The 14,524-nt window shown below is 45.3% G+C and overlaps 1 protein-coding gene across 1 annotated transcript; it reads left to right on the top strand.

The window, feature by feature from the left end:
• The first annotated feature begins 11,930 nt into the window (after positions 1 to 11,930).
• Positions 11,931 to 14,524, top strand: LOC105734050 (putative homeobox protein NANOG2). Its single transcript, XM_012476745.3, is given in 4 exon segments — positions 11,931 to 12,005; positions 12,008 to 12,193; positions 13,923 to 14,005; positions 14,152 to 14,524. Coding segments are annotated over 4 exon segments (699 nt in total). The 5' UTR covers positions 11,931 to 11,948.

Raw genomic sequence — 14,524 nt, 5'->3', positions numbered from 1 at the left:
AAGCGAATGCCAAACCTGAGGAATATGGAGTATTCAGGACTCTCATACATTTGTTAGTGGAGTATAAATTGATAAATTGGGCCGGGCGTGGTGGCTCACGCCTGTAATCCAAGCACTTTGGAGGCCAAGGCGGGTGGATCACCTGAGGTCAGGAGTTCAAGACCAGCCTGAACAACATGGTGAAACCCCGTCTTAAAAAATAATAATAACATTTGGCCGGGCGCGGTAGCTCACGCCTGTAATCCTAGCACTTTGGGAGGCCGAGGCTGGTGGATCACGAGGTCAAGAGATCGAGACCGTCCTGGTCAACATGGTGAAACCCCATCTCTACTAAAAATACAAAAAATTAGCTGGGCATGGTGGCTCGTGCCTGTAGTCCCAGCTACTCAGGAGGCTGAGGCAGGAGAATTGCCTGAACCCAGGAGGCGGAGGTTGCGGTGAGCCAAGATCGCACCATTGCACTCCAGCCTGGGCAACAAGAGCGAAACTCCATCTCAAAAAATAATAATAATAATAATAATAACAAACAAACAAATAAATAAATAAATTGGTAAATTGTTTGGCAATACTTATTAGAACATATACCTACCCCTGAGAACATATACCTACCCCTGAGCCAACAATTCCACTCCTAGGTATACAGTCAACAGAAATGCATGCATGTGTTCACCAAAAAGTCGGTACTAAAATGTTCATCTCAGCCTGGCCTTTGAGTTCAGTATTTTAAAATATATTTAGGTGGGGTGTGGTGGTTCATACCTGTAATCTCAGCACTTTCAGAGGCCGAGGTAAGCAGATCGCTTGAGCTTAGGAGTCAAAGACCAGCCTGGCCAAGATGATGAAACCTGGTCTCTATCAAAAACACAAAAATTAGCAGGGCTTAGTGAGGTACGAGTGTAGTACCAGCTACTTGGGAGGCTGAGGCAGGAGAATCATTTGAGCCCTAGAGGCAGAGGTTGCAATGAGCCTAGATCATGCCACTCCAGCCTGAGCCACAAAGCAAGACACTGTATCAAAACAAAACAAAAAAAAAAAGTAAACCAAAAGAATCCAAACTCCTATCCCACCACCATGATACCCTTAAAAAAAAAAGGGGGATTAGAAATTGGCCATTTGATTTCTTTTCTTTTTATGTTTTTTTTTTTTTTGAGACGAAGTTTTGCTCCATCACCCAGTTTGGATTGCAGTGGTACCATGTGTGCTCACTGACACCTCTACTTCCTAGATTCAAGCAAGCACATCCTTCTTTTTTATTTTTTTATTCTCTCTGCTCACTGCAACCTCTGCCTCCTAGATTCAGGCAATTCTGCCTCAGCCTCCCAAGTAGCTGGGACTACAGGTATGTGCCACCAAGCCTGGCAAACTTTTGTATTTTTAGTAGAGGTAAAGTTTCACCGTGTTGGCCAGGCTGGTCTCGAACTCCTGACCTCAGGTGACCTGTCCATCTCAGCCTTTCAAAATGCTGGGATTACAGACGAGAAGCACCATTCCCAATGACCATTTTATTATTTTGCAATGTTAAGGTCATTAATGTATGACTCAGAAGAGAAGTGTGTGGAAGTAGGATGTGAAAGCCTAATTAGAGAATAGTCAAGAGAGAATGAGGTGACTTGCATTGGAACGGGGGTGGGGGGGCAGGGAAGAGAGAGAGAATGAGGGGACAAAAATCACCAACAGGCACAGAACCAATACAAAAGAAAATTTTTGGCTTTGTGTGGTGGCTCAGGCCTATAATCCCAGCAGTTTGGGATGTTGAGGCAGAGGGATCACTTAAGCTCAGGATTTCAGGAGAAACAACAGCATGGTGAACTATGATGCCATCTCCCCTGCCATCTCTTAAAAATAAATATATATATATATTTTTGAGAGGGAGTCTTGCTCTTGTCACCCAGGCTGGAGTGCAATGGCACGAGCTCAGCTCACTGCAACCTCTGCCTCCCAGGTTCAATTGAATCTCCTGCCTCAGCCTCCTGAGTAGCTGGGATTACAGGCACCTGCTACAATGCCTGGCTAATTTTTGGATTTTCAGTAGAGAAGGGGTTTCTCCATGATGGCCAGGCTGGTCTTGAACTCCTGACCTCAGGTGATCCACCCACCTCAGCCTCCCAAAGTGTTGAGATTACAGGTGTGAGCCCCATTGCCTGGCCTAATTTCAGCACTTTGGGAGGCTGAGTCAGGCAGATCACCTGAGGTTAGAAGTTGGAGACCAGCCTGATGAACATAGAGAAACCAGGTCTCTACTAAAAATACAAAATTAGCTGAGTGTGGTGGCACATGCCTGTAATTCCAGGGAGGCGGAGGTTGCAGTGAGCTGGTGTCTCCCCATTGCACTCCAGCCTGGGCAACAAGAGCAAAAGTCTGTCTCAACACACACACACCCACACACACACACACACACACACAGTCATCTCGATTAAGATTTGCATGGTATCACAGTGCCTGTGTTCAAGGAACCCTTGTTTTATGAAATAGCCCCAAAGTGCAAGAATAGTTGTGTTGGTAATTCAGATATTCCTTTTTTGTTGTTGTTGTTGACCAGGCTGGAGTGCAATGGTGTTATCTTGGCTCACTGCAACCTCCACCTCCCTGGTTCAAGCGATTACAGGGTATGCCACCATGCCCAGTTTTGGTTTTTGTTTTTGGTCTTATTAGTAGAGACAGGGTTTCACCATGTTGGCCTGGCTAGTCTCGAACTCCTGACCTCAGGTGATCCATCCGCCTCGTAATCCCAAAGTGCTGGGATTATAGGCGTGACCCACCGCGCCCGGCTGGTAATTCACATATTCCAAAGAGAAGCTATGAAGTGCTCCCTTTAAGTGAAAAGGTAAAAAGTCTCAATGAAAGAAAGAATCAATCATATGCTGAGGTTGCTAAGATTTGTGGTAAGAATGAGTCTACCGGCCGGGCGCAGTGACTCAGGCCTGTAATCCCAGCACTTTGGGAGGCCCAGGCAGGTGGATAGCCTGAGGTCAGGAGTTCGAGACTAGCCTGACCAACATAGTGAAACCCTGTCTCTACTAAAAATAAAAAAAATTAGCTGGGCATGGTGGCGGGTGCCTATAATCCCACCTACTCGTGAGGCTGAGTCAGGAGAATCACTTGAACCCGGGAGGTAGAGGTTGCAGTGAGCTGAGATCACGTCATTGCACTCCAGCCTGAGCAACAAAAGCAAGGCTCTATCTCAAAAAAAAAAAAAAAAAAAAAAAAATGAATGATTCTACCTATGAAATTGTGAACAGTATATTGTTATAATTATTCTATATTATTATTCATTATTGTTAATATCTTACTGTATCTAATTTATAAATTAAGCTTAATTTAAAGGCCGGGCGCGGTGGCTCACGCCTGTAATCCTAGCACTTTGGGAGGCTGAGGTGGGTGGATCATGAGGTCAGTAGTTCCCGACCAGCCTGGACAACATGGTGAAACCCCGTCTCTACTACAAATACAAAACATTAGCCAGGAGAGGTGACAGGCATCTGTAATCCCAGCTACTTGGGAGGCTAAGGCAGGAGACTCCCTTTAAACATGGGAGGGGGATGTTGCAGTGAGCCGAGACCCCAGCACTACACTCCAGCCTGGGCAACAGAGGAAGACTCCATCTCAAAAACAAACAAACAAAAAAAGAAATATGTCCATTAAAGATAAAAGTACAAAAACTTATATTTCCTTCATGGTAATATTATTTATGTGTGCACTCTTTTTACTTGATCAGTCTTTTCAGATGATTTTATTAATTTCTTCAAATAACCAATTTTTGGTGCTGTTGATTGTCATTTCACTATGAAGTTTGTTGTGAATTTGTTGCATCTCCTGATTTATTCATTTCAATGTCATTTGTTTTTATCTTACATCACAAGGAAATTTATTAATTTCAACAGATAGCTCTTTTCTTTTCTTTTTTTTTTTGAGACTGAGTCTTGCTCTGTCACCCAGGCAATAGTGCAGTGGCACGATCTCAGCTCACTGCAACCTCCATCTCCCGGATTCAAGTGATTCTTATGCCTCAGCCTCTCAAGTAAGTGGGACTACAGGCGTGTGCCTCCACATTCAATGAATTTTTGTATTTTTAGTAGAGATGGGGTTTCACCATGTTGGCCAGGCTAGTCTCGAAATCCTGACCTTGTGATCTGCCCACCTTGGCCTCCGAAAGTGCTGGGATTACAGGCATGAGCACTGTACCTGGTCTTTTCTTTTCCTTTTTTTTCCTTTTCTTTCTTTTTTTTCTTTTTTTGAGAAGGAGTTTCGCTCTTGTTACCCAGGCTGGAGTGCAATGGCGCGATCTCGGCTCACCACAACCTCCGCCTCCTGGGTTCAGGCAATTCTCCTGCCTCAGCCTCCTGAGTAGCTGGGATTACAGGCAGGCGCCACCATGCCCAGCTAATTTTTTTTTTTGTATTTTTAGTAGAGACGGCGTTTCACCATGTTGACCAGGATGGTGTCAATCTCTTGACCTCGTGATCCACCCGTCTCGGCCTCCCAAAGTGCTGGGATTACAGGCGTGAGCTACCGTGCCCGGCCCTTTCCTTTTCTTTTTAGAGATAGGGTCTCACTTGGGCACCCAGACTGGAGTGCAGTGGTGTGATCATAGCTCACTGCAACCTCAACCTCCTGAGCTCACGCTTACCTCCCACCTCAGCCTCCCATGTAGCTGGGACCACAAGTGCATGCCACAACACCCAGCTAATTTTTAATTTTTAGTAGAGATGAGGTCTTGCTATATTGCCCAGGTTGGTCTCAAACTCCTGAACTCAAGCAATCCACCTGCCTTGGCCTCTAAAGTGCTGGGATTACAGGCATGAGCCACTGTACCGAGCAGGAAATTATTATTATTATTATTATTGTTATTATTATTATTATATGGAGTTTTGCTCTTGTTGCCCAGGCTGGAGTGCAATGGCGCAAACTCAGCTCACTGCAACCTCCGCCTTCTGGGTTCAAGCAATTCTCCTGCCTCAGCCTCCCCGGTAGCTGACAGTACATGCGTGGGCCAACCACAGCCCGATAAGTTTTTGCATCTTTAGTAGAGATGGGATTTCTCCATAATTTTTGTACTTTTATTTTATTTTATTTTATTTATGTATTTATTTATTTATTTTTGAAACGGAGTTTGCTCTTGTTGCCCAGGCTAGAGTGCAACGGTGGGATCTCTGCTTACTGCAACCTCCCACTATGGGATTCAAGCAATTCTCCTGCCTCAGCCTCTCAGGTAGCTGGGATTACAGGCATGTGCCACTACGCATGACTAATTTTGTATTTTTAGTAGAGATAGGGTATGTCCATGTTGGCCAGGCTGGCCTCAAACTCCCGACCTCAGGTGATCCGCCCACCTTGGTCTCCAAAAGTGCAGGGATTACAGGCATGAGCCACTGTGCCCAAACCTATTATTATTACTATTATTATTTTGAGACAGAATCTTGCTCTGTTGCCCAGACTGTAGTGCAATGGTGTGATCTCAGCTCACTGCAACCTCCGCCTCCCCATTTCAACCGATTCTCCTGCCTCAGCCTCCTGAGTAGCTGGACTACAGGCATGTGCCACCACGCCTGGCTACCTTTTGTATTTTTAGTAGAGATGAGGTTTCACCATGTTGCTCAGGCTGGCCTCAACTCCTGACCTTGTGATCCGCCCGCCTCCACCTCCCAAAGTGCTGGGATTAGAGGTGTAAGCCACTGCACCTGGCCTATTATTATTATTATTATTATTGTTATTTTGCGATGGAGTCTCTCTCTGTTGCCCAGGCTGGATTCAAGCAATTATCTGCCTCAGCCTCCTGAGAAACTGGGATTGCAGGCACCTGCCACCACTCCTGGCTAATATTTTTGTATTTTTAGTAGAGATGGGGTTTCACCATGTTGGTCAGGCTGGTCTTGAACTACTGACCTCAGGTGATCTACCTGCCTCGGCCTCCCTGAGTTATGGGGTTACAGGTGTGAGCCACCCCACCAGGCTGGGAAAATATTATTATTGTTTTTATATTTATAAATAAAACATTTTTGAATAAAGACGGGGTTTCACCATGTTGGTCAGGCTGGTCTTGAACTCCCGACCTCAGGTGATCCACCCGCCTTGGCCTCCAAAGTGCTGGGATTACAGGCGTGAGCCACCATGCCCGGCTAGAAAGTGTTTCTCGTGAAATATAAGGAAGTAGAAGGAATATATTGACTCCCAGAGATGGCCTGTGTTTCCATCATTGTTGGGCATGCCTATAAACTTTTTCACGTTCCAGCCAGTGACAGAAAAAACACTTACTGCCTTATTTTCACTCTACTCAAAACACACAAAGGCACACACTCACATACACATGCCACCATTTAACATGTATTACCAAATTTACAAATATAGACATTAGCTTTTTATTGATTGTGGCACAGAATTAATAATTTTATCCTTTTTGTTCCTTCAATGCTAAATATATCTGATTGTCTTTCCTCTCTAGGTATTGGCAGAAGCGCATATGATTTTTAGAAGGAATTAAGGACAATATCAACTTTTTTTTTTTGAGATGAAGTTTTGCTCTTGATGCCCAGGCTAGAATGCAATGGCATGATCTCGGCTCACTGCAACCTCCGCCTCCCAGGTTCAAGTGATTCTCCTGCCTCAGCCTCCCAAGTAGCTGGGATTATAGGCATGTGCCACCATGCCCACCTGATTTTGTATATTTAGTAGAGACCAGGTTTTATCATGTTGGCCAGTCTGGTCTTGAACTCCCGACCTCAGATGATCAGCCCGCCTCAGCCTCTGAAAGTGCTGGATTATAGGTCCTCATGATTATAGTGCTGGGATTATAGGTGTCACCCACCGCGCCCGGCCTCATCTGATCATTAAGCAAAATATGGTTCACCCGGTTATCAATTCCAGGAGAGCAGAACACTGAACACTGGTTACCATCACACAGGTGATGCCTCCCACCACATGGAGGACTGCAAAGATCATCACTGTGCCAACCGACAGGAATAGAAGTCCAAATGCTTCCACCCCATGCACCTTGGTATCAGAGTTGTGCAAAACAATGCAGTGAAGCTGTGGGTGCAGCAACGCTTTACTCACAGAGCAAGATCAGCTTCCTGGCAGCCAGTGCAGGGAAATTGACTATGTGTGCTCCTCTGGTGCACTGAGCTTGCCAGGGGGAAAGGTAGCCGCACAGAAGCAATAAGCCACCACAGGTCACCTGGGCTCTTTTTCCTTTGTTTCTTTTTTTTTTTTTTTTTTGAAACGGAGTCTTGTTCTGTCTGGATTGGAGCGCAATAGCACGATTTCCACTCGCTGCAACCTCTTACTCCCCAGTTGAAGCAATTCTCCTGCCTTCGCTTCCCAGTTAACTGGGATTACAGCTGTCTGCTGCCATGCCAAGCTAATTTTTGTATTTTTAGTAGAGACAGGATTTCACCATGCTGGCCACTCTGGTCTCAAACTCCCCAACTCAGGCAATTGCCTGCCTCGGTCTCCCAAATGCTGGGATTACAGACATGAGCCACTGCGCCCAGCCTCTTTTGTTTTTTAAATTTGAGACAGAGTCTGGCTCTATCGCCCAGGCTGGAGTACAGTGGTGCGATGTCGGCTTACTGCAGCCTCCACCTCCCAGGTTCAAGCAATTCTTGTGCCTCAGCCTCCGGAGTAGCTGGGACTACAAACATATGCAACCACACTTGGCTCATTTTTGTATTTTTAGTGTAGATGAAGTTTCACTATGTTGGCCAGGCTGGTCTTGTAGTCCCAGCCTCAGGTGATCTGCCTGCCCTACAAAGTGTTGGGATTACAGGCGTGAGCCATTGCACCCAGCCGGTCTCTTTCATCCCTTGGTAAAGAAGTATTCCAGGGCCATGGTCTGTTTGTATGAGGCCAAGTGGGGATTAAAAGACGGCATGAGACTGCATTTCCCAGCAATCATTACTCTAAATTATACATGAGGAAGCTAAATTGCTGGGAAATAAAGTGGTTTCATCAATAAACAACAGTTCCTGACTGTCTGAGCCTGAATTTGTACTCTGATGTGTTAGTTTCATAAGCTGTGTATTTTCGGTTATATATACATAACTTGAGACATAGTCAAGGCTCTATCAATTTGTTCCATATTTAGTGTTTGTATACTCTTTGTGTCCTTATTGAAATCCCACTGTGATAGTTTTTTTTTGCTTTTAGAGACGGGGTCTCACTATGGTGGCCACGCTGGTCTCAAACTCCCGGATTACAGTGCACATTACCATGGCCACCTGCTGTGATGTTTCTAATGTACTTGAAACATTTCTGCCTCCCTTACTTCCTTACCCCTTTGAAATTTAAAAATGTATGTTAGAAAGATTACCTTGTCCTTCAATAAAAATTGTTTTCCAGGGCCCAATGCGGTGGCTCACGCCTGTAATCCCAGCACTTTGGGAGGCCGAGGCGGGTGGATCACCTGAGGTCAGGAGTTCAAGACCAGCCTGGCCAACATGGTGAAACCCTGTTTCTACTAAAAATACAAAAAAAAAAAAAAAAATTAGCCAGGTGTGGTGGTGCACCCCTGTAATCCCAGCTACTCAGGAGGCTGAGGCAGGAGAATCGCTTGAACCCGGGAGGCGGAGGTAGCCGTGAGCCAAGATTGCACCACTACACTCCAGTTTGGAGGATAGAGACCCTGTCTCAAAAAAAAAAAAAAAAAAAGACAACATATTTTAATGTGCATTAAATGTATAGATCGTGTTGTGAACTTTTTTTTTTTAATAGATGAGGTCTCTCTGAGTTGTCAAGGCTGGTCTCAAACTCTTGCCTTTAAGAGATCTTCCCACCTTTTCCTCCAGAAATGCTATGACTACAAGCATGAGCCATTGTGCCTGGCAAAGATGTTTTTTTCTTTTTCTTTCTTTCTTTCTTTTTTTTTTTTTTTTTTAACAGAGTCTCACTCTGTCGCCCAGGCTGGAGTGCAGTGGTGGAATCTCAGACGTTTTATATGACACCATTCTTTTTTTTTTTTTTTTTTTGAGACGGAGTTTCACTCTTGTTACCCAAGGTGGAGTGCAATGGCGTGATCTCGGTTCACCACAACCTCTGCCTCCTGGGTTCAGGCAATTCTCCTGCCTCAGCCTCCTGAGTAGCTGGGATTATAGGCGCGCGCCACCATGCCCAGCTAATTTTTTGTATTTTCAGTAGAGATGGGGTTTCACCATGTTGACCAGGATGATCTCGATCTCTTGACCTCATGATCCACCCGCCTCGGCCTCCCAAAGTGCTGGGATTACAGGCGTGAGCCACCGTGCCCGGCTATGACACCATTCTTACCAATAAATGGAGTTCTGAAAGAATAAACAAGAAAATATTAACAATAATTAATTCTGAGGAGCAAAACTAAATGAGGGTAGTGCAAAGGAGTTCCTATATATCCTATTTTTACACTACTGTGGTTTTAAAGTTTTTATAATGGATGTTAATTGATTTTATTTCAGAAAAAAATCAATAAAGAAATCATCAACCTCTGGAAATGTCTTGAGACTGAAAGGGAAATCCAATGTAAAAACTAATGGGTTCAGTGCATTCTGCAACTTGTCAGTATATGTCTAAACATCCCTTCCAGGCTAGGCATGGTGACTTATACCTGAAATCCCAGCACTTTGGGAGGCCGAGCGGGAAGATAACCTGTTGGTCAGGCTGGTTGGGAGTTCGAGACCAGCCTGACCAACACGGTGAAACCAGTTCTTTCCTAAAAATACAAAAATTAACTGGGCATGGTAGCACATGCCTGCAGTCCCAGCTACTTGGGAGGCTGAGGCAGGAGAATTGCCTGAAACCAGGAGGCAGAGGTTGCAGTGAGCGGAGATCATGCTGTTGCACTCCAGCCTGGACAAGAGAGAAACTCTCTAAATAAATAAATAAATAAATAAATAAATAAATAAATGAAATAAATGTTCCCTCCAAGCATGGCATTTCTCTACAAACCTGATTATGCTCCTGAAAAGGTGATTTTTTATTTTATTTTTTTTGAGACAGGGTCTCCCTCTGTTGCCTAGGCCACAGTGCAATGGACCAATTTCAGCTCACCACAATCTCGGCCTCCTGGGTTCTAGGGATTCTCCCTGCCTCAGCCTCCGGAGTAGCTGGGATTACAGGAGCATGCCACCATACCTGGCTAATTTTTGTATTTTTAGTAGAGATGGAGTTTCGACTTGTTGGCCAGGCTGGTCTTGAACTCCTGACCTCAGGTAATCTACCTGCCTTGGCCTCCCAAAGTACTGGGATTACAGACACAAGCCACTGTGCCTGACAAAAGCCTTCTATTTATACTTCCCTGAAAACATCCCTCTTTTCCCATAAGAATAAATTTTTTTTTTTTTTGAGATGGAGTCTCACTCTGTTGCCAGGCTGGAGTGCAGTGGTGCAATCTCAGCTTACTTCAACCTCTGCCTCCCACGTTCAAACGATTCTCCTGCTCAGCCTCCCGAGTAGCTGGGAGTATAGGTGCCTGCCACCTCACCCAGCTTATTTTATTGTATTTTAGTAGAGACAGGGTTTCATCATGTTGGCCATGATGGTCTTGATCTCCTGACCTCATGATCTGCCCACCTCGGCCTCCCAAAGTGCTATGTTTACAGGTGTAAACTACCGAGCCAGGGCTTAAGAATAAAATTGTCTTGGCCAGGTATGGTGGCTCACACCTGTATTCCAAGCACTTTGGAGGCCAAGGCAGGTGGATCACCTGAGGTCGGGAGTTCAAGACCAGCCTGACCAACATGGTGAAATCCAGTCTTTAAAAAAAAAAAAAAAATTGTCTTGCATTTTGTATTTAACATTTCCACACACTTAATATTTTACTATGGCTGCATACCTCCTGAAGCAATATATGATACTGTATTGCATGTTTTTTTTTGTTTTTTGAGACAAAGTTTGCTCTTGTTGCCCAGGCTGGAGTGCAATTTTTTTGAGACAGTTTGCTCTTGTTGCCCAGGCTGGAGTGCAGTGGCACACTCTCAGCTTACTGAAACATCTGCTTCTTGGGTTCAAGCAATTCTCCTGCCCTCAGCTTCCTGAGTAGTTGGGATTGCAGGCATGCACCACCATGCCTGGCTAATTTTGTATTTTTAATAGAGACGGGGTTTCTCCATGTTAGTCAGTCTGGTCTCAATCTCCTGATCTCAGGTGATCCACCTGTTTTGGCCTCCCAAAGTGCTGGGATTACAGGCATGAGCCACTGCGCCATGCCTGTATTTCATGTTTTCAAAATGTACATGAATGTTATATCTCATTCCTTCACACTTTACTTTTAACCTAAATATTGGGAGTTTTTGTTTGCTTGCTTGAGACAGTTTTGCTCTTGTTGCCCAGGCTGGAGTGCAGTGGTGCGGTCTTGGCTCACTGCAGCCTCTGCCTCCCAGGTTCAAGTGATTCTCGTGCCTCAGCCTCCTGAGTAGCTGGGATTACAGACACCTTCCACCATGCCAGGCTAATTTTGTATTTTTAGTAGAGATGGTGTTTTACCATGTTGGCCAGTCTGGTCTCAAACTGCTGACCTCAGGTGATCTGACAGCCTCAGCCTCCCAAAGTGCTGGGATTATAGGCGTGAGCCACCGTGCCCAACCTTTTTGTTCGTTTTTATTTGTTCATTTTTAAGACAAAGTTGGCCGGGCGCGGTGGCTCAAGCCTGTAATCCCAGCACTTTGGGAGGCCGAGGCAGGTGGATCACGAGGTCAAGAGATCAAGACAATCCTGGTCAACATGGTGAAACACCGTCTCTACTAAAAATACAAAAAATTAGCTGGGCATGGTGGCGTGTGCCTGTAATCCCAGCTACTCAGGAGGCTGAGGCAGGAGAATTGCCTGAACCCAGGAGGCGGAGGTTGTGGTGAGCCGAGATCACGCCATTGCACTCCAGCCTGGGTAACAAGAGCAAAACTCAGTCTCAAAAAAATAAAAAAAATAAAATAAAGAGAAAAGCATCCTTTTATTTGTTCCCAACAGTCTCCCCTCTTCTTTTCTCCATGGATCTGCTTATTCAAGACAGCTCAGATTCTTCCACCAGTCCCAAAGGCAAACAAGACCCATTGCTGCAGAGAGTAGCGCCGCAGCAAAGGAAGACAAGGTCCCAGTCAAGAGACAGAAGACCAGAACTGTGTTCTCTCCCGCCCAGCTGTGTGTACTCAATGACAGATTTCAGAGACAGAAATACCTCAGCCTTCAGCAGATGCAAGAACTTTCCAGCATCCTGAACCTCAGCTACAAACAGGTGGCTTGTTTTGTCATTGCAATAAGAAAAACAATAATTAGTTTAATTTGCATGGCTAAGATCTCTGTGGATGCACATAGATGTGTGTGCTGTGTGTCAGCACATCCGCTCTTGCAAATAATTTAAATATGAAGAGGAAATGCTTTCATAACTATCTTTTATTTATTTATTTTTTTGAGACAGAGTTTTGCTCTTGTCATCCAGGCTGCAGTGCAGTGGCGCAATCTGGGCTCACCGCAACCTCTGTTTCTCCGGTTCAAGAGATTCTCCTGTCTCAGCCTCCCAGAGTAGCTGGGATTACAGCCGCCTGCCACCACGCCCAGCTAATTTTTTTGTATTTTTAGTAAAGACAGGGTTTCACCATGTTGGCCAGACTTGTCTTGAACTCCTGACCTTAGGTGATCCGCCCGCCTCAGCCTCCCAAAATGTTGGGCTCTTTTTTTTTTTTTTTTTTTTGACAGTCTTTCTTTGTCACCCAGGCTGGAGTGCAGTGGTGCAGTCTTGGCTCACTGCAACCTCTACCTCCTGGGTGCAAGTGATCCATCCTTCCACCTTAGCCTCCTGAGTAGCTGGGACCACAGGTGCACATCATGATGCCTGGCTAGTTATTTTTATTAATTAATTTATTTTTCTTTTTTTTTTTACACTAATGCACACACACACACATGAGCATGCACGCATGTGCACACACACAACACCCCCATTTTTATTTTTGTTGAGATGGGGTTTCACCATTTTGGTAAGGCTGGCCAGAGCTCCTGGGTGTGAGACATGGTGCCTGGCCAGAAATAAAAGTTAGCAATATTTTAGTCCCAGCTACTTGGGAGACTGAAGCAGGGGAATTGCTTGAATCCAGGAGGTGGAGGTTGCAGTGAGCCGAGATCACGCCACTGTACTCCAGCCTGGTGACAGAGCAAGACTCCATCAAAAAAAAAAAAAGCAGCGCGGGGCACAGTGGCTCACACCTGTAATCCCAGCACTTTGGGAGACTGAGGCGGGTGGATCACCTGAGGTTAGGAGTTTGAGACCAGCCTGACCAATATGGTGAATCCCCGTCTTCAAAAAAAAAAAAAAAAAAAAGCAGCAATATTCAGGCCAGTCATGGTGGCTCACGCCTGTAATCCCAGCATATTTGAGGTGGGTGGATCACAAGGTCGAGAGATTGAGACCATCCTAGCCAACATGGTGAAATCTCGTCGCTACTAAAAATACAAAAATTAGCTAGGCATGGTGGAGCCAGCCTGTAGTCACAGCTACTAGGGAGGCTAAAGCAGAAGAATAGCTTGAATTGAGGAGGCGGAGGTTGCAGTCAGTTTAGATCATGCCGCTGCACTGTATCTAGCCTGGCAACAGAGCAGGACTCCATCTCAAAAAAAAAAAAAGTTAGTACCGGGCGCCGTGGCTCATGCCTATAATTCCAGTACTTTGGGAGGCTGAGGTGGGTGAATCACCTGAGGTTAGGAGTTTGAGACCAACCTGACCAACATGGAGAAACCCCGTCTTTACTAAAATTACAAAAATTAGCTGGGTATGGTGGTGGGCACCTGTAATTCCAGCTATTCGGGAGGCTGAGGCAGAAGAATTGCTAGAACTTGGGAGACGGAGGTTGCGGTGAGCTGAGATCTCAACAAACTCTGTCTCAAAAAAAAAAGTTAGCAATATTCTTTGTTTCAAAGTACATCTGTATTACTAATATTTTACAATTTCTGTCACTCACTTTTTCCTGCAGGTGAAGACTTGGTTCCAGAAACAGAGAATGAAATCTAAGAGGTGGCAGAAAAACAACTGGCCAAGGAATACCAGTGATGCGACTCAGGTAACAGGAAACTTGATTCTATTCTTTTCTTTTAGTGATCTTTCAATCTTGTCCATCCCTGAAACACATGGCTCCAGTCAGACAGTCCTGGTTGTCCTTGTACCCTTTCTGTCACCTACCCCAGCCTCTACTCTTCCTACCACCAAGGATGCGTGGTGAACACAACTGGGAACCTTCCAGTGTGGAGCAACCAGACTTACAGCAATTCAACCTGGAGCAACCAAACCCGTAACATCCAGTCCTGGAGCAACCACTCCTGGAACACTCAAACCTGGTGCACCCAGTCCTGGAACACTCAGGCCTGGAACAGTCCCTTCTATAACTGTGGAGAGGAACCTCTGCAGTCCTGCATGCAGTTCCAGCCAAATTCTCCTGCCAGTGACTTGGAGGCTGCCTTGGAAACTGCCGGGGAAAGCCATAATGTAATACAGCAGACCACTAGGTATTTGAGTACTCCACAAACCATGGATTTACTCCTAAACTACTCCACGAACATGCAACCTGAAGATGTGTGA

The sequence above is a fragment of the Aotus nancymaae genome, unplaced genomic scaffold (genome assembly GCF_030222135.1).
Source record: "Aotus nancymaae isolate 86718 unplaced genomic scaffold, 86718_ANA_hifiasm-v0.15.2.pri h1tg000016l, whole genome shotgun sequence".
Lineage (NCBI taxonomy): Eukaryota > Metazoa > Chordata > Mammalia > Primates > Aotidae > Aotus > Aotus nancymaae.
Note: the sequence above shows the minus strand (reverse complement) of the source record. Positions and strands in the feature narration are given on the sequence as shown.